Source organism: Pan paniscus, chromosome 12, assembly GCF_029289425.2.
Source record: "Pan paniscus chromosome 12, NHGRI_mPanPan1-v2.0_pri, whole genome shotgun sequence".
NCBI lineage: Eukaryota > Metazoa > Chordata > Mammalia > Primates > Hominidae > Pan > Pan paniscus.
The window spans coordinates 63,515,726-63,536,862 of record NC_073261.2 but is presented as its reverse complement, the minus strand read 5'-3'; the positions used below and the strand labels follow the sequence as shown (position 1 = coordinate 63,536,862).

At 37.7% G+C, this 21,137-nt stretch overlaps 1 protein-coding gene across 34 annotated transcripts in view; it reads left to right on the top strand.

Annotated features, from left to right (window-relative positions):
- EHBP1 (EH domain binding protein 1) overlaps positions 1-21,137 on the top strand; it is a 369,744-nt gene that overhangs the window by 177,664 nt on the left and 170,943 nt on the right. For 21 of the 34 annotated variants that reach the window (XM_055108346.2, XM_055108338.2, XM_055108331.2 and 18 more), the window contains exons 8-10: positions 5,286-5,408; positions 10,863-11,103; positions 20,525-20,711. In XM_055108346.2, the coding sequence (XP_054964321.1) occupies positions 5,286-5,408; positions 10,863-11,103; positions 20,525-20,711 (551 nt within the window). Of the gene's footprint in view, positions 1-4,522; positions 4,628-5,285; positions 5,409-10,862; positions 11,104-20,524; positions 20,712-21,137 lie in introns of all 34 variants that reach the window. The other 13 variants (XM_055108336.2, XM_055108337.2, XM_055108329.2 and 10 more) reach the window with 1 other exon arrangement.

The window sequence follows — 21,137 nt, the reverse complement described above, 5'->3', positions numbered from 1 at the left end:
GGCATCTTTTTTTCTGCACAGGAGGTCTCAACAATGGGCTTAAAATATTCAGTAAGCCATGCTGTAAAAAGATATGCTGTCATCCAGGCTTTGTTGTTGCATTTATACAGCACGGGCACAGTACATTTAGCATCATTTTTAAGGGCCCTAGGATTTTCTGGAATGGTAAATGAGCATCTACTTCAACTTGAAGTCACATTCTTCAGTATCGACACAAGTTGAAGCTACATTAGCTTCAGACTTCTTCTGCAGCTTCCTCACCTCTCTCAGCCTTCACAGAATTGAGTAGAGTTAGGGCCTTGCTCTGGGTTAGGATTTGGCTTAAGGGAATGCTATGGTTGGTTTGATGTTCTATCCAGACCATTAAAGCTTTCTCTGCATCAGCAATAAGGCTTTATGCATTTTTTAAAACTTTCATGTGTTCACTGGGGTAGAACTTTTAATTTCCTTCAAGAATTTTTTCTTTGCATTCATAACTTGTCTAACTGTTTAGCACAAGAGGCCTAGCATTCAGACTGTCTTTGGTTTAGACATGACTTCCTCACAAAACTTAATCATTTCTAGCTTTTCATTTAAAGGGAGAGACATACAACTCTTCCTTTCATTTGAACACTTAGTGGTCTTTGCAGGGTTTAACTGGCCTAGTTTCAATATTGTTGTGTCTGAGAAAATAAGGAGGTCTGGGGAGTGGTAGATGGGGGAACAACTGGGTGGAGCAGTCAGAATGCACACATTATTGATGAAGTTTGCCATCTTAAATGAGTGTGGTGCATTGCAGCCCAAAACAATTTAAGTAGTAACAGCAAAGATCACTCATCACAAATCACCTAACAGATATAATGAAAAGGTTTAGAATATGGTGATGATGGCAGCGGTGGGCCGTCTGGAGTGGTGGCTGTCTTCATGCCTGCTACAGCAGGGAGGCGTGGCTGAGGCCACACACTCCAAGCAGCTGGCGGGAACTGGGGACAAGCAGGAGCCCCGCCCCTTCTGAGTTGGGGCTGGAGCTCCCTGGGTGCTACTAAATCTGCCCAAGCCGTGCTGCAGACCCAGGTACCCCTCTATTCTTGGACCCTGGAGCAGGCGAGAGCTCTGCCCTCCTGGGTGCAGCTTCAGCTGCCCAAGTTGCGGCTGTGGACCTGGGCCTCCCACTGCAGGGAGCAGACAGGAGCCCTAACCCCCCAGCACAGCTTGCCTAAACGGCGGCTGCAGACCCAGACATCCCTGCATTCTTGTGGGCCTGGGAAGGCTTCCCCTGCCCTCTCAGCCTCAGAAGTGCCTGCTTCTGCTGTCTGGCTTCTCCCTGCTATTGGCACCTGCTCCAATCTCGGAACAAAGTTGGAGCTGAGCTCGGGTGCTGTCACAGCCTGGCCAGGTGTGCACATGCTCAGGGCAGTGCTGACACACCAGCCCCCTGCCACCTCGGCAGCAGACCCCTTCTGGATTTTGGGCACCGATGAGCATAGGAGGGGAGCTGATGGGTGGCTGAGGGCAGCTCCATGCTGGCCTGCAGGCACCCATTGGCACCTACACCCTAGGCACCATGAATGGCAGCAGGAGGTAGGTTCCTGGGTAGAAGGAGGAGGGTCTCTGGTGGGGCCCCACCTTCAGGCCAGGGAGGGCCTGAAGGCTGGGGGCCAGGCTGCCAGTTCCACAGACCAGAGTGGGAGGTTGTGGTGCTTTTTCCAGGCCGCCCATGAACCAATCAGCATGCAATTCCTCTTCTCTGAGGCCCATGAAAGCCCTGGGCTCTGTCAGAGCTGAGCAGATATCAGGACAATCAGCTGCAGAGAGAAGCAACCAATTCCAGGACCTCTTCTCTTCTCAGAGCTGGGAAGTTGATGGGACTACTTGCCTGCAGAGAGAAGCAACCCACTCCAGGACCTCTACTCTGCTGAGAGCTTGGAAGACACTGAGACAAACAGTTGCAAAGAGGAGCAACCCATTCCAGGGCCTCCTGTCTGCTGAGAGCTAGAAAGACAATGGGATGACCTGCCTGTAAAGAGGAGCAAGCCACTCCACGGTCTCTCTGCTGAGAGCTGCAGAGTTGACAGGATTACCTACCTGCAGAGAAGAGCTTCCCACTCCAGGGTCTCCTCTCTGCTAGGAGCTGAACACTCGTCAGGACACCCTGCTTGTGGAAAGGAGCTACCCACTGCGAGTCTCCTCTGAGCTGTTCTGTTGCTCAGTAAAGCTCCTCTTTATCTTGCTCACCCTCCACTTGTCTGTGTACCTCATTCTTCCTGGTTGTAAGACAAGAACTCAGCTCTTTTAGCCCCATTGAATGGCAGGGTTAGGAGAACTGTAACACAAACAGGGCTGAAACATGCCCCTTGCTCACCACATTGCAGGTGAAGAGGAGAGAAGAGCTGCTGCCCATCAGGGAGCACATATCTGGGAGCTCCCCATGCCAGGGCTGTGACTCCCGCTTTGGGGCCCTGTGGTTCCTGGCATCTCCAAGCTTCCAGGTGCCACCACGTTCCCAGTGCCAGATGTGGAAACTGCAGTGCACCTGGTCTACCTGCAGCCTTGCAGAGAGCTGGTGCCTGTGCCACACATGGAGCTTTCCACTCTGCTGCAGCAGCTGGTGTGTCTGACTGCACAGTGGCTAGACCCCACACTCACTCACACTCCCCTCATCACTCCATGCCTGACTCGCCCTTGGTAGGCATGGGATCCAGGTCAGTAGCGTGAGCCAAGTGCAGCATGCCAGGCCAAGTGGGTGGAATGAGTCCAGCAGGCCTGAGCAAAAAACTCAGGCAAAGGCACCACCGGCCACAGAGGTTTCCAGCCAGAAAAGCTACATCCCAAGGATCCTGTAACAGTATGAATTACCAAAATATGACACAGACATGAAGTGAGCACATCCTGTTGGAAGAATGGTGCTGATAGACTTGCTAATCTTAGAGTTGTCACAAACCTTCAATTCATAAGGTGGCAGATGGAATTAAGGTTGTTTATAAGCTGACCGTGACATAGTGGAAAGTATGCTAGGTTATCCGTGTGACTCAATATAATTACCAGGGTGGTTAAATGGTAGAGAGTGGCAGAAGAGAAAGTCATCACATGTGATGTGAGAACAACTTGGCTCACTGTTGCTGGCTTTGAAGATGGAGGAAGGGGGTCACAAGTTAAGGAGTGGCTTGTAGACTTCTAGACAAGGGTGGCTTCTAGAAGCTGGAAAAGGGAGGGAAGCAAATTCTTCCCTATAGGCTCCAGAAAGGAATGCAGCCTATCAAACTTCCTAATTTTAGCCCAGCAAGTCTTCTGATCCCCACAACAGTTGGATAATAAATTTTTTTGTTGCTTTAAGCAAAAAAAACCTCTTTACTTAATAGAAAATGCAATATCTGGGAAGTGCAATAAAATGTGGTATGCCTGTAGGTATTTGTTAAGTCTGTTTCCATGTTAATTTGTGTCTCTATAGATTGTAAATTCCACAAGGACAATACCATGTTTGTTTTTGTGTCCGAAGAATAGGTCTTGGCACAGACTGATAAATAAATATTTGTTCAATACATGAATAGTTGCAGGCAGCCATATTATAAATGCATATTAAATGATTTAGTTCAAATAAAATTTAGCATGTGCCCTTAGGTTTACAGTGTTAAAGAACAGTACTTTTAATGTCAAATTTACAACTGTGTTCTACTTCCAATCGTTTTATTTCTTTCCTACTGAATAATCTGGATCTATTTGCTGTATCGTTATACCTAAGCTATTCCTAGGTTGTAACTTTGGAAATATCAGGAATTACCCCGTAGTATCCTAAAAGGTTCTTATTTGAGTAGTCTAATTTTCACCCAGTGAGTGATAATTTCACATATTCAGAGTTGTTCAAAATATAGATGACTCATGTAAAAAATTGTATCTTAAATTTGTTTCTCTGTCCTTTTTAGTTCTCTTTTATTGTTTTTATTATAAGATTTTTCTAAAGCATATACTCTAAAGTTGCCTTAAAAGAACAGATCCTATTAAAAAAAAAAACAGGAGTAGAAAATAGTAACTGTTGCTTGTTTTTCTTGTTTTAGTGCCGATTTTTAAAATGCAACATGAATACATACTTATTATGTATATAATTCATGCATTTATATTCTTAAAACTTTTTGTTTAAATTTAGAATATAAAACAAATGACAAATATTTTCTATAGTATCAGAGTATATATATTTTGTTCTGTTTTTAATGTATGTGTTTAAAGCACAGCTCTATTTTATAAATGTGAAATGTGAAAACCAGTGTCAACTTCTTGGGTTATTATCTCGTTTTGTGTTTATTAACATAGTTTTTATGTTACTAGTATACATTTTAACAATAAAATGCTTTCTATTTTAAAATATGAGTACAGCATAACATTCAGTTAAGCATATCTGTTATGGGTCCATCAAAATAACATCCACAGAATGTATTCTGTTGATTAACCAAACATCTCCTCTTTGTCTTTTTGGGTAACAGCATGCTCCTACTTCTCTTTAATTAAATGACCTTACCTTATATTTGTCTTGACTGGCTTCTGTTTACAGAAATTGTAAACCAGTTGAATGCTCTGAGCAGCTTAGATGAAGATCAAGATGACTGCATAAAGCAAGCAAATATGCGTTCAGCTAAATCAGCCAGTTCCTCTGAAGGTCTAAGAGCTTTCCTCCTTTCTTTCTGCTTCTGATTGCCTGTATTTACTGTGACCTGCTACCTCTTGACTTCTGTCTGTACTTATCTGTCAGTTTTGTCTTTGTGCTTTTCCTTGAATGTTTTCTTCGGTAATTTGTAGTGCACCAACAGGCAACAAGATAACAGTACTTATCTTTAGCAAAGTCATGTCAGGATCCTTGATAGACAGTGGTTTTAAAACATTTTCTAAGATAATACTTGGTCATACAACATGCTACTTCTTCAGTGTGTTTATGTATTATAAATATATTGTTTTTAGAATATTTGCTTATCGTAAGCCCATTTCAGTTATTCCTGTTTGGGAGTGAAGAATGTTCTTTCTAAAAGTCTATGTCAACACTTTTTTTATTGGCTCAAATTAAATTGACATGGAAGTTTCTTTAGTACAGTTCATTATCTGACATAATTTTCAATTAATACTCAAATGTTTGTTTTGTTTTATTTGAAAATGTTGGTATGCTACAAAATACTTGAATGGCATTCTGTCATTGGTAAAATGCTATATACTATTATTTGCAGGTATTATTCGTGTGAACTTTTACCATTTGAAATATTTCACGAATGTTCAATACTTACACTTAACCATAATAGGGAACTAACCCATATGTTTATTTTCAGAGCTTATCAACAAACTTAACTTTTTGGATGAAGCAGAAAAGGACTTGGCCACCGTGAATTCAGATCCATTTGATGATCCTGATGTTGCAGAATTAAATCCATTTGGAGATCCTGACTCAGAAGGTAGCAAGTTTTTCTGTAATTTTAAAGTCTTTGTATAGTCAAGTTGACTTGAACTGTAAGGGCAGGAAAATATTTTCTTCAGAGACTAACACACAAAAAATTATTGTTTATAATGATATTATTATTGTGTTCAATACCACTTGGAGTTGATCAGCAATTCTGGGTCACTTCTATGGAATGGCTTTTAAAGAAAAAAGAAAGCCTTACGTAAACATTTACATGGGGCTTTACGAGTCTCATTCGTTTGGTCTACCAAATAAGGTCAGAATGTGGGATATACTGATTTTGGAATGGTGGAGGTAGCTTCTCTATATGGATCATTTTCCCTGACACTCAGTCTGTTGAGCCCTTCTGCCCCAACTCTATGTCTCCTTGGCTGAGATTCTCTAGCAGAGAATTAGTAGTGAGAGTGAGTTATGCATGTGAAAACATGGAGCAGAGAGTAGGTTAAGAACCGCTGCTATTATATATATATACAGCATACTTGTGAGGTATAAAACCAGGGATTTTTTTTCCTGAGTCACTTTTCTTATTAAGTAGTTTTGAACTCGTAAAGCCTGGCCTTAAGGGCTGTTACAGAAGTGAGACTTCTGTTTAATTGAACTCTGTATGCTTAACATAAATGCAAGAATGATTAACTACTGTTTACATCTTTTTTTGACTGTGTCTGAGAAATCTTCATGAATTTTAAAGAATTTTGCTACTGCCTGTCATGGTGAAAATGAGGTTTTAGCTTCAGGATTCACTCTGTTATAGCAATATAATTTCATAATTCTTTCTCTGTCTCCTCTTCCTTTACCTTCTCCCTTCTTACCAGACTCCAAATTATTAATAGTAAGTGTGTATTCATGAGTTTTTTATTTTGTTTGAGGGCTATATATTATGAACATATTTTAAATCTTAAAAAGGTTACAATAGCTGGGCACGGTGGCTCACGCCTGTAATCTCAGCACTTTGGGAGGCCGAGGCTGGCGGATCACCTGAGGTCACAAGTTTGCGCCCAGCCTGACCAACATAGAGAAACCCCGTCTCTATAAAAATATAAAAAGTTAGCTGGGCATGGTGGTGCATGCATGTAATCCCAGCTACTCGAGAGGCTGAGGCAGGAGAATTGCTTGAACCTGGGAGGCGGAGGTTGCGGTGACCAAGATCGCGCCATTGCACTCCAACCTGGGCAACAAGAGCGAAACTCCATCTCAAAAAAAGAAAAAAAAAGTTACAATAAATCATAGAGGCAGTCAACTACCTCTTTTCATAGATTAGGAAGCTGAGACCGAGAGAAGTTAAATTATTTGACTTTAGGTTAGATGGAGGTGGAGTTGGAACTAAGATTCTTAATCAGGTATCCTTTTGACCACACAACTTCTTGATTTTATACTACATACAATTAAGTATATTGAGTTCAAAAATATTTACAAAATGTCTTGAGACATTTCAGTATTTGAACTTTCTATTTTAAAATCAAGTAAGTTTTCTAAATGTAAGTCTGTTATCAGAGGTATAAAAGAGAGTGGCAGACAACACATAAGATCATATTTCTATGAAGAAGAAGTAAGCCAGCCTGATTCAGAATCTTTAATTTTACCTATAGAGCCAAACAAATATGTGTCAACCACTGATCTTTTTAAATATATGCCTATTAGAGTCTTTAGAGTAAGTATTTTTTATTATTAAAATATTTTTATAGAAATAATTTATCTTTATTGATTAAAAACTTGCAGCCTCAAAACAGAAGTATTTGGGGAAGAAAAAAATGTGTTGCAATTGTTCAGATTATTCTTTTTTTGCTTTTACAGGTTCAGTTCTCCTCTTATATTTATGTGCTTGAGTGGCTTTTTTTTTTTTTTTTTTTTTTGAGACAGAGTCTCGCCCTGTCGCCCAGGCTGGAGTGCAGTGGCACATTCTCGGCTCACTGCAACGTCCAACTCTCGGGTTCAAGCGTTTCTCCTGCCTCAGCCTCCCAAGTAGCCTGGATTGCAGGCGCGTGCCACCATGCCCAGTTAATTTTTGTATTTTTAGTAGAGATGAGGTTTCGCCATGTCGGCCAGGATGGTCTCGATTTCCTGACCTTGTAATCGGCCCACCTTGGCCTCCCAAAGTGCTGGGATTACAGGCGTGAGCCACCGCGCCCAGCCCTTGAGTGGCTTTTTTAGAAAGCTACTAAATGTCGGCCGGGCACGGTGGTTCACGCCTGTAATCCTAGAACTTTGGGAGGCCAAGGCAGGTGGATCGCTTGAGACCAGGAGTTTGAGATGAGCCTGGCCAACATGGTGAAACCCGTCTCTACTTAACATACAAAAGTTAGCCCAGTGTGGGGCGCACACCTATAATCCCAGCTGTTTGGGAGGCTGAGGCAGGAGAATCACTTGAACTCAGGAGACAAAGGTTGCAGTGAGCCAAGATCGTGCCACTGCACTCCAGCCTGGGCGACAGAGTGAGTGAAACTCCAGCTCAGGAAAAAAAAAAAAAGAAAGAAAGTCTTCTCTTAAACCCTCCTTTGTTGCCTATTCTAGCATCTTCAAATCTTGCTCTATAGTTTGTATACTTTCTTGCTTTTGGTGTTGTAACTGATGAATTTGCTTGGATTAATTTTTGCAATCCTCTTCCTGAAAGAAAAAAGTAAAAATCTTATTTTTATTGACCCATTTTGTCAGTTTCTTAAGCATTTGAGCCCTGATATTTGTTAATACAAAATTGGATAGGAAAAACTTTACAGTCTCTCTTCCCTTATGGAGAAAAGAAAATGCTTAATTTACATGATTATAAAGATTCTAGTGGTGTTAAGTTTGAATATTATCATGGTATTACAAAAGATACTATTACTGAGTCTCTTTAGGCTATGTTTAAATTCATTTCAGTATTGATTTTTGATTTTATGACTTCTCTTTCACACTTACTTGCTTCTCCATGGTGTACAGACTTTCAGCTCAGAAGTTTTCATTTTATGTTCTTTTCAACATAAAGACAAAATAAATTTTCTGGGCTAACATGTACAGTATACGTAGTTTGACTTTAAAATATAAAAGTCATTGGCCGGGCATGGTGGCTCACACCTGTACTCCCAGCCCTTTGGGAGGCTGAGGCGGGCAGATCACCTGAGGTCAGGAGTTCAAGACCAGCCTGGCCAACAGGGTGAAACCTCATCTCTACTAAAAATACAAAAAATTAGCCAGGCGTGATGGTGGGCGCCTGTAATCCCAGCTACTCAGGAGGCTGAGGCAGGAGAATAGCTTGACCTCGGGAGAGGTCACTGCAGAGGTTGCAGTGAGCCGAGATTGCACCATTGCACTCCAGCCTGGGCAACAAGAGCGAAACTCCATCTCAAAAAAATAAAAGTCATTAATAAAGTCACTCATAAAATTTTTGTAATAATCAGATTAAGTTGTTTGAAATGTCACTTAGGAAACAATTTTTCTTGAGAATTTCAATAATCAATTTCCTGCCTTCCTCTCACAGAATATTTTGTTAGCATTGCATAGCATAATTAAAATTACTTTTAATGCACTATGACTTTTGGCTCACTGAAATTTTTCTACAATTTGAGAAAATATTTTTATCAGCAAATCTTAGACAGTTTTATTACAAATTCTTGTTTTGTTGTAAAATACTAACAAACATAAAAGAAAAAGCCTCATGCTAAGTACTACTACTACTATAGTGGTTTTGTATTTTGAGTCAGAGTTTTATTTTAAAAGTACCACTGAGGCCGGGCACAGTGGCTCACGCCTGTAATCCCAGCACTTTGGGAGGCTGAGGCAGGTGGATCACTTGAGGTCAGGAGTCCGTGACCAGCCTGACCAACATGGTGAAACCCTGTCTCTACTAAAAATACAAAAATTAGCCAGGCGTGGTGGCGCATGCCTATAATCCCAGCTACTCAGGAGGCTGAGGTGGGAGAAATTCGCTTGAACTGGGGAGGCGGAGGTTGCAGTGAGCCGAGATTGCACCACTGCACTCCAGCCTGGGCAACAGAGTGAGACTCCATCACACACACACACACACACACACACACACACACACACACACACGTACCATTGTTGTCCAGGCATGGTGGCTCACACCTGTAATCCCAGCACTTTGGGAGGCCGAGGCAGGTGGATCATTGAGGTCAGAAGTTCAAGACCGTGCCACTGCACTACGGCCTGGGCAACAGAGTGAAACTGTGTCTCAAAAAAAAATAAAAATGAAAGTACCATTGTTTTCAAATTAAAATTTGAAATAATAAAAGCTAGAAAAACTTGATATATCTATCAGCTTACCAGTATTATTATAATGCTTTCACCTTGAAGATTCTTATGTTATTATTGATTGAAGTTACATTGAAAAAATAATCTCATTAAAAGCTCTAAAGATTTAAAGTCTTGTAGCATACAGAAACCTCCTCTTTGAAAACTTTGAGAAAACAAGTTCAGTGGCCTGTGAGTATATGTACGACACAGGACAGAATGAATTATCAGATCCCTGAGTGGTCTGTGCTTACGTAAATACCAAAGAACATTTCAAAAGTGAATCAATTTCCTGTTCTTTTTGTTTTATTTTATTTTTTTTAATTTTATTTTTCTGTTTTGTTTTTGTTTTGTTTTTTTTTTAAACAGAGTCTCGCTCTGTTGCCCAGACTATAGTTCAGTGGCGCAGTCTCAGCTCACTGTAATCTCTGCCTACTGGATTCAAGCGATTCTCCTGCCTCAGCCTCCTGAGTAGCTGGGATTGCAGGCCCCCGCCACCCCACCCGGCTAGTTTTTGTGTATTAAGTAGAGACAGGGTTTCACCATGTTGGCCAGGCTGGTCTCGAACTCCTTGACCTCAAGTGATCTACCCACCTCGGCCTCCCAAAGTCTTGGGATTACAGGTGCAAGAGACTATGCCCAGCCTTAAATTTTATTTTTGAATTGAGGTCATGCTCTGTCACCCAGGCTGGAGTGCAGTGGTACAATCATGGCTCACTGCAGCCTTGAACTCTTGGGTTCCAGCCATCCTTCCACTGCAACGTCCCTGGGAACTGGGACTACAGGTGCACACCACCATAACCGGCCCATTTCATGTTCTTTTAAAAACAGAAATTTATTATGTATCGGTTTGTAATGGCAAGCTGGTAGACTACAATAAAAGAATATAATTTTGCACATCTAAGAAAACATTTTCAAAATTGGCATATCATAATGTTAATACTGTTAGATACTGCAGAGGATCTCAAGAAACAGTAATGATCCAAAAATGCCATTTTTGGGAGTACCATTCCTGGAGAAATTGACAGAGATTTTAGATATCACATCTTCTGAACATTAAGAATACTTAGCCCCTCTAAAATATATTATTGTTTTATTATTGCTTTGCTCTTTCTCAGCCCCATAGAGCTTATTAATTCAATAATGCATATATTTGAGAACACTAAACAATATTAGAAAATATCATATGGTATTCATGTGATTTAATTCATCTGCTATTATTTTATAGAACCGATCACTGAAACAGCTTCACCTAGAAAAACAGAAGACTCTTTTTATAATAACAGCTATAATCCCTTTAAAGAGGTGCAGACTCCACAGTATTTGAACCCATTCGATGAGCCAGAAGCATTTGTGACCATAAAGGATTCTCCTCCCCAGTCTACAAAAAGAAAAAATATAAGACCTGTGGATATGAGCAAGTACCTCTATGCTGATAGTTCTAAAACTGAAGAAGAAGAATTGGATGAGTAAGTACATTTCATTTTGCTGTCATCACAAGTTAGTCTCTATGTTACCTAAAGAGATCCTTTTGTAATGTACCTTAAGATGGGTACAAATCATTAATGTACACTTTATAAGTCAGTATCTAACTCGTCCACTATCTGAGTGTTTATAGTCTTAAACCTTATTCTCTCACCCTCTTCCAGGTATGTGTGTGTGTACCCTAAACTAACAAGTGAGGAAGATATATTCCTAGAATCTCTGGTTGGAATTCCAATTGTGTCTTCTCACAGAAACTATATTATAAATGGTATTTAGGTTTTTGGTTTTTTTTTCCATCAAACTCTGTAGACATTAAACTTCAGTTATCTTATAGGTCTGTTGGGGAGGAGAACAAAATAATCATTTGTGGTATTGATTTGATAAGAAGACTTGTTTAGATACCAAACAGTGAAATAATAATATTTCTAAATTAGGGATTATCACAAGCTCAGTATGAATAGACTGTGTAATTAGGGCTGCCATTTGCCCAAATCTGGAGTGGGGATAAAAAGGGGATGTGTTCATACTGTAATCTGGAGTTATACAGTTCACAGTCCATGTGGCTACAGACCATGACATTAAGTGTGTTTTAAAAGCAGCAGCAAAACCTCCACTTCCAGTCATGATGGGATAACACAGACTGGATTTAGCCTCTTAAACAACTAAAAAATGGAATAAAATTATATGAAACAATAGGATTCAGACATTGGACACAAACAGCACAGGATAATGATCCCCGAGAGAACAGAAACAAGACGAGCCCTACAATTATGTAACTTATTTGTGGGAGAGAGTTTCTAAATGCAGTTCAGAGAGAAAAAAACTCAGATCCCAGTAATCACCCTGAATTAAGGAGATAGAGTTTGGACTTGGGAGTACTGAGGTGACAAGAATTTGTAGAAGAGAAGAGGTACGGAATTTATACCTGTATGAGGAGCACTACTCTATGAGATCTGTTTCAGAGATCTGTAGAAAGCCCCTCCTGAGTCTTTAGCTGAGTGTGGATCAGAGCTTGCATGTGAGGAAATCACGAAGGACAAAGAAACAAACAGAATGATCCCTGGAGTTTGCCCCAGACCAAGAATAATTTGTGTTCCCACCAGCCAGAAAGAAAAGACTTCCTAACACATGGGACATTCAGTAGAGGCCTCAGAGAGGTATTGCATCAGTTGTGGGGCCAAATTGGCCCTAAACTGAAAGCTGTTCTAGGCCTACCTAACAAAGCTTAAAGGCAAGGCTCAAAAGAATCAAACTTATCTCAAGTAATTTAACTGCATCACACATGAAGCTCAAAACAGTTTTAATCAATACCAAAAACTCCAGCACACAAAACATGAAATTCATACTGTATGACAGCCAATCAAACATTTATCAGGCATGTAAAAAAACAAGAAAATCTGACCTGACCCATAATGAGGAGAAAACATAATCATTAGTATAGATGCAGAAATGGGACAGATGATGGAATTAAAAGATCAACCTGGTAAAATAACTTTTATAAATATATTCCAGATATCCAAGAAGGTAGAAGAAAACAGCATAGATGATATTAGAAAATTGAAATTGAATTTATCGAGATGAGATTTTTCATCTCATACAAAGTCAGACGAAAAATAGACTGGATGAGGTTAACCCCATGTTAAATACTGCAAAAGGAAATACTAGTTAACCTAAAGACATAGCAATAGAATCCATCCAGATTAAAAGAGAGAAAGAAGAAAATAACAAAGGATCAGTGAACTGTGGAACAACTTCAGTGGCCTAACGTGTGTGAAGAAGCGAAGAGAAGGTAAGAGGACAGAAAAAGTATTTGAAGAAATAAACACCAAAAGTTTTAGAAATAAAAAAATTTAAAAATATAAACAAACCTACAGGTCAAAGAAGCCAAGTGAAACTCAAGCACAAGAAAAATGAAGAAAGTCATAGCAAAGCTTGTTAACAAAAACAACTCAAGCCAGAAGACAATGAGGTGATATTCTTAAAGGACTGAAGGAAAAGTATAACAACAAAAACCTGTCAACATAATTTTCTATTCCCAGCACTCCAAAAAAGCAAAATGATACTACTTGAAAATTTGGATCTACACGAAGGAAAAAAGCACATGAAATGACAAATATATTAGTATATATAAAATACTTGTCTTATTTTTAAAAATCTCTCTGGTAGATAATTGTTTAAGGCTTCAATAATGTATTCTGGGTTTTATAACATATAGAAGTAAAACGTTATGATAGTTGTGTAAAGGCTGAGTAGCAGAATGAAAGGATACTGTTTTAAGCTTCTTATACATAATGTTATTTGAAGACACTTTTTTCAGAGTTGACAATTGTTTATATAGAAAAGCATAAGGAATCTTTAAAATGGGTACTAAAACTAAAAAGTAAATTTAGCAAGGTTACAGGCTACAATATTAATATATAAATTCAATTGTGTTTCTCTGTAGTCACAATGAACAATCAGAAATCAATATTGAAAAAAATACCATTTATAAAAGCATCCAAAACAAAAAACTCAGGGATAAATTTGAACAAAGATATGCAATATCTATATACCGAAAACAACAGAACGTTGCTGAGAGAAATTAAAGAGTGAAATCAATGGGAAAAAATACAATGGCCATGGATTCAAAGATATAAGTTATTTTCAGTCAATTTATAAGTTCAATGCCATCCCAATCAAAATTTTAGCATGCTTTTTAAAAAAATAATTTGTCAGCTGTTTATAAAATGTATGTGGAAATGAAAGGGACTTAGAATAATCAAAACAACTTTGAAAAAGAGCAAAATTTGAGGATTTATACTATCTGATTTTAAAACTCATTAACCAAGACAGTGTGGTATTAGTTTACTAATAGACTGTAGGTGACTGGAAGAGAGCCTGGAATTAGATTCATACATATATTGCCAATTTATTTTTGACAAAGCTAGCAAAGAAAATCAATTAGGAAATGATAATCTTTTCAACAAATGATGCTAGAACAATTAAATGTCCATATGCCCCTCCTCAACAAAAAAAAGCTACAATTCTTACCTTCCACTGTATAAAACATTTATCTAAAAATAGATCACACAACTAAAAGTAAGAATAAAAACTGAAGATTCAGCCAGGCACAGTGGCTCACGCCTGTAATCACAGCACTTTGGGAGGCCGAGGCAGGCGGATCACTTTAGGTCAGGAGTTCAAGACCAGCCTGGCCAACATGGTGAAACCCTGTCTCTACTAAAAAAAATACAAAAACTTAGCTGGGCATGGTTTCAGTCACATGTAATCCAAGCTACTTGGGAGGCTGAGGCAGGAGAATTGCTTGAACCCGAGAAGTGGAGGTTATAGTGAGCCAAGATCGCACCATTGTACTGCAGCCTGGGCAACAACAGCAAAACTCCATCTTAAAAAACAAAAAACTGAAGATTCTAGAAGAGGACATAGGAGAAAATCTTAGTGACTTTGTATTTGGGAGATTTCTTAAGTAGAATGCAACAAAACACAAAGGATAAAACAAAAAATGGTTAATTTGTACTTCATCAATATTAAAACGTTTTTCTCTTTATAAAACTCTTACAAAAATGAAAAAGCAAGCCACAGTTTGGCAGAAATGATTTGCAATACTTGCATCTGGCAAAAGACGTATCCAGAATATGTAAAGAACTCTTTTAACTCAGTAATAAGAAAGGGGAGGCCAGGTGCAGTGGTTCATGCCTGTAATCTCAGCTACTCAGGAGGCTGTGGTTGGAGGATCTCTTGAGCCCAGAAGTTGGAGACCAACCTGAGCAGCATAACAAGAGTCTATCTCTTAAAAAAAAATTTTTTTTTTAATTAGCTGGGTGTGATGGTGCACACCTGTGGTCCCAGCTACTCAGGAGGCTGATATGGGCTGATCACTTGAGCCCAGGGTTTCAAGGCTGCAGTGAGCTATGATCACTCCATTGCACTCCAGCCTGGGCAACGCCGTGAGACCTCGTCTCTAAAAAATAATAAATTTAAAAATTTATTAAAAGAAAGGGGGAAATATTTCAACAGACATTTCACAAATGAAAATATTGTATAGGAATGGAAAGATGCTCAGCTTCATTAGTCATCAAGAAAATGCAAATTGATACCACAATAAGATATCACTACACACCTACCCAAATGACTAAAATTTACAAGACTGACTATACCAAGTATTGTCAAGGATGTGGGGCCACCGGAACTCCACAGAACTCTCAGAGTACTTCTGAATGGTTCAACCATTTTAGAAAAAAGTTTGGCAGTCTCTGAAAAAGTTAAACATACATGTATCACTTGACCCAGACATTCCATTTCTACGTTTCAAGAGAAATGAAAGCATATGTCCACAAAGACTTCTACATAAATATTTTAACAACTTTATTGATTATAATAACAAAATGGGAACAGTTCAAATATCTATCAACAGGCAAATGGATAAACAAACTGTGGCATATCCATACAATGCAGTACTACTCAGTAATAAAGAGGAACAAACTGTTGGTAAATTGCAAGATCATTATACTGAGTGAAAGAAGACAGACCAGAAAATACTATACTGTGTGATACCATTTATTTTAAACTCTAGAACATGCAAACAATCTATAGTGAGAAAAAGCAGATCAGTAGTTGTTTACAATCAGAGCTGGAGGGAGGAAGAGATTAAAAAGGGGCATGCAGGAAACTTTTGGAGGGACTGGAAATGTTTGGAAATGTTTGTTATCTTGATTTGTGCTGATGGTTTCACACTTGCATGCATGCATAAAAAATACTCATTAAATTTTATTTTCAAATGTAAGCCATGTATTGTTTATCATTTATACCTAAATAAAGCTGTTTTAAAAAGAACAGCAATCTTTAACTTTAATAGCAGAAATATTATATCACGTGAGTGATTTCCAGCTTGGAATTCTTGGGCCTTTAGGTCTATTTGATGTAAATAACTGGTGTGTGACAGGAGAGATCTTTAAAATATTTAATAATAAGTAATATAATTATATGATCACTTGTGAGGCTGTATGAGTCTTTGCTTTCTTTGGAAATACATAAACTTTTGTGTATTAACATTATTTAGAACTTGGGAAAAATAGTTATTTCTTTAAAAATGCAGGTTGAAAGGAAAATATTTCAAAACACTCTATATGTGGGTTGAGAGGGGAATAATAATAAGGCTCCTTTGATTCATGAAAGTTTGGGGTAATAGCTTTGTGCAAAGGGAGAAATGTTATCTCTCTATTGTGCATTGGTTAGCTCTTATTTTGAGCACTATTTGACTACTAGTTGTTGTATTTTATAAGGGGCATTGGTGATTCAGAATGTTAACAAAGTAGAGAAAAAGAGTCATTAAAGTGTCCAGAACCACATCAAATGAACAATAATTCAGAGCACAGGGACTGTTTGATTTTAAAAATAGATGATTTAAGGGAACTGTAATAACCAACTTCAAATATTTTGAGACTAGCCAGGTGTGGTGGCTCACACCTGTAATCCCAACACTTTGGGAGGTCAAGGCAGGTGGATCACCTGAGGTCAGGAGTTTGAGACCAGCCTGACCAACATGGTGAGACCCCCCCTCTACTAAAAATACAAAATTAGCTGGGTGTAGTGGCAGGTGCCTGTAATCCCAGCTACTCAGGAGGCTGAGGTGGGAGAATCGCTTGAATCTGGGAGGTGGAGGTTGCAGTGAGCCCAGATCATGCCACTGTACTCCAGCCTGGGCAACAGAGCGAGACTGCATCTCAAAAAAAAAAAAAAAAAAAAAAATATATATATATATATATATATATATATATATAAAATATATATGTATGTATGTATTTAAAAAATATATATGTATTTAAAATATATATGTATATTTTTGAGACTTTTATTTGAAAGAGTGAGAAAATTGACTTGTTTTCTATTGCTGTGGAGTTGTGTTTCTCATCTTTTCCACATTTTATAGCATGTGCTGCATGCTTCCTGGGTATGGCTAGGTTTTGATAAAACCTAAAAAAGTTCTAATCTCCAAAAATCTCAGAGTTACATCATAATAATCATCTGATTCTAAACCCAAACCCAGGTTGACATCTTATTACTAATTAATAACTATATGGGGGGTTGAAAAGTTGGCCCAACACTTGGTAAAGTTATTGTGTTTGTTTTCTTTGAAATAGCTAACATGTGATTGAAATAAAATTTCTCATGGGTGGTGTAGGTGCTGAGTAATAGCCACACACCTAGAATATTTGAATGTAAATGCAAACTTTAAGTACAGGCATTCAGGTATTCCAAGATACATGAGTATTACACAACACACTCACACCTGCTCTCTTATTAACAAATTAAAGAGACATCTAATGTTTGCTTAAACTTTTTAAATGCCTTAATGAAAACTAAAATCAGAATCATTGGGTGTTTCCTTTTGGCCATTCTTTTTCCACATGAAAGTCACAGTCTTTACAAGTTTCTCGTGAATAAAGAGTGTTCTAACTTGCTCAATCATCTGGGGTTACCAGAGGGAGCCTGTAAATACTCTAGCTTCTTTATTTTGTAGAAATATACACACAAGTTCTAAAGATTGCGCATAAGCTAATGTGCAAGTCCAGAAAGAACTCTGTTTGTATTAATTACTTGTTTAGTATTTATCATCTTTTCTCTACAAAAGTTTATAGGTTCAATGTCAGTAGCAGAAATCTTCCAAAATTTGTTCTTACTTCAATAATAAACTTATGACCTTTCATCAAGCAAAAAGCCTATGTGACTCACCTTCCATTACCAAACTTCCTGTATACTCTGACATTAAACTATCACAAATAAATAGTACTGAATCCTTTGATGTGTGGAACTACCTTTAGTGCCCCGGCATATCCATAAGCACAAGGAGAAAGTATTCACCCTTCCTTGCCTTTTAGGACGTGTCCTTTACACTTAGCAACTGCATGGGTTTCTCAGTTACTTATGTTTGGGGGATAATTCAACTCTTCTAGTTTATGTAGTAAAAATGAAAACCAATAAACCAATATTATTTTTTCAGAACTTTTATGAAGTGACTTTTGAGGCCCAGCATGCAGTCATTTCTCGTATGGTTTTGTGTCAGTTTGCCAAGGAAACCTTTCATTGAATTTTATTCAGGGAAGCTACATGCCCATTTTAATAACTTTGAATTTGTTTTTCCAAAGAAACATAGATATCAAGGTGAGAGGAAGAGACTATTCCTTAGCTTCATTTTGTATTATTTTTCCAGTATGTTTAAATTAATCCTGAACCAACTTTGGTTTTTCTCTCTATAATTCATTTTTCTTGATGAATTATTTTCTAAACAATAAATAATGTCATTTAAAATTATTCTGTCCAATTTTCTCCTAATCGATGAATTTTCAACTTACTGAGTTAGTGATATAACTAATTTATTACTCAAATATACAATACCAAGATAAAAATAATTGTCTTTTGGAGTGATGCATAAAGTTCTGAAATAGATTTTTCAAATCATAGATGATCAACAGAATGTGAAAATAGTCCCAATTCTGTAAATATTTTTTATTTGCTTACTTTTATTTATATTTAAAATATATTAATCAGCAAGTATGTAACTTGTCATTGTAGAGAAAGGGATAAGTGTTCACACAATACTATCTCTGTACAGCCACTATTCCTGTTCATTTTTTATAGCACTTAAAAAAATTGATATATGCTTCACATAACATGAAATTATACACTTTAAAATGTACATGTCAGTGATTTTTAGTATGTTCACTATATTGTTCTACCATTACCACTATCTAATACCAGGATGTTTTCATTACCACAAAAAGAAACCTCATACCTATTAGCATTTAGTCCCAATTCCCCCACTTCCTTCATTCTCTAGCTACAACTAATCTACTTTCTGTTTCTGTGAATTTGACTATTCTGGACATTTCACCTAAATGGAAACATTTCCTGTTCATTCTTGAAAAGTAGGGAATTGAATTTAAGTTAGGGATCTCTGATCTAGAAGGGAAAAGGACCATTCAAAACTTTTATAAGTAGAGGCTTCTTGTCCTTATTCTGATTTAGTGCCTAACCAGTAGTGGTGCCAGCACACTGTTGTCTCAGAGGTGAATTACAAGTGTGTGGAGATATTAATTTTCTTAGTCCTAAAGTACTTGGCAAATGCAAGTGTTAAACGCTCTGAAGAGAGGCACTCTTAACTTAGACTACACAGGAATTCCTCAGGTGAAACCCTGAACTCACAATATAGAATTACAAAACACACAAGGAAACAGTTTACTAAGAGAAAGAGTCAGGAGACAAAAGAAATAGGATTATACATGCAAGAACTTCAAATACTAGATTTGACAGATAGAGACTATAAAATAAGTATGTTTAAATGATTAGTAACTCAAATCTTTGTAACTGAGGTACCATACACACAGATATATGAAGAAATGTACTTATTAAAATTAAAAATTCCTGGAGAATTAAATATTAGACACAAAGAAAAAATGAACTGGATCAGAGATGTGAGATAGTTATCTAGAATATAGCACAAGAAGAATAAAGATTTATAAAAATGGAAAGGCTAGGAAACCTGACAGGAAGTTGTTCAACATATATCTAATAAGATATTTCAAAGAGAGTAGAGAAAATACAGAAGAGGCTATCAAAGAGATAAAGGCAGATAATTTTTCAGAACCGATAAAACACATGGCTCTTCAGACTCAGGAAATACAAGGAGTCTGAAACAGAATAAATCCACACCTAGACATGTCATAGGTGTCAAAATTGCTCAAACTAGAAATAAAGAGAAGATCTTAACAACTACATAGAAAAGATGACTTACAAAGGAGCAATATTAGGCTGACAGTGGATTAATATCTTCAAACCCTGAGACAGAATAACTGACAACTAGAATTCTCTACCCAGCTAAACTATCACTTAAATGTAAGGCTGAAATAAAGACATTTTCAAAGCCTAGGAGAATTTACTATAAGCAGAATCTTGCTGAATGAACTGCTAAAACATGTTCCGTAATGAGGGAAGAATTTAACATAGAAGAAAAGATGAAATACAAGAAAACGTAACAGAGCTCGAGCTTAAAAAAGAAATCAAATCGACATTTTTACATCTTATTTCCTTTTCCTTGGATATGGAAAATATACACGATTTACTATTGTTAATATTTAACATTTTTCTAAGCTTCTATATATAATAGTTTGAGCTGAATGTGACCTTGTATTAAATATTTTTAAGTACTTTTTAAAACCAAATTAAAAAATAAATCTGGATAGAAATGGACCAAAAGATTAATAGTCATTGTTTCCAAATTCCAGGTTATCACTGGTTTGGGTTTTATTTGAAAAAAGAAATTTTAGTTTTCAGTGCATGTTTTATTATTTTACTTGTAAATGAACTGTTTTTTGAGAGACATCTAACAATAATTCTTCTTTCACTTAGATCAAATCCTTTTTATGAACCTAAATCAACTCCTCCTCCAAATAATTTGGTAAATCCTGTTCAAGAACTAGAAACTGAAAGGCGAGTGAAAAGAAAGGCCCCGGCTCCACCAGTCCTCTCACCAAAAACAGGAGTAGTAAATGAAAACACAGTTTCTGCAGGAAAAGATCTCTCTACTTCTCCTAAGGTAGGATTTTATTCATAGTAAAACATGTATTAATATTTGCTGTTTTCTCCCCATGCCATTTAATTTAAATTAAGAAAAGTAATTTTTGGCTATTTTTGATGATTTAAAAATAATATCCAAGACAATCTATTGTACTGCAACACTGCATTTATGTTTGTGAGCCCATAAGTTTACAGTACAGTATGGATTGGATGGCTTGGGTTAAGATTGTTTTTAAAATACTATTTTGAAATGAGAGGAAGAAAGGTCTTATAATTGTAAGATTGGTGCTTTAAAGAAAGGATACTCTATGACTATAGGAGAGCTTCAGCAGACAGGCCCCTGCTGATGCACACCCACCCACCACCTCCCCACACCACTTTGATGGCATCCATGTGCACACAGACTTCACCACCCTGTTGTCATTGATGGGCTTGTGCACAGACC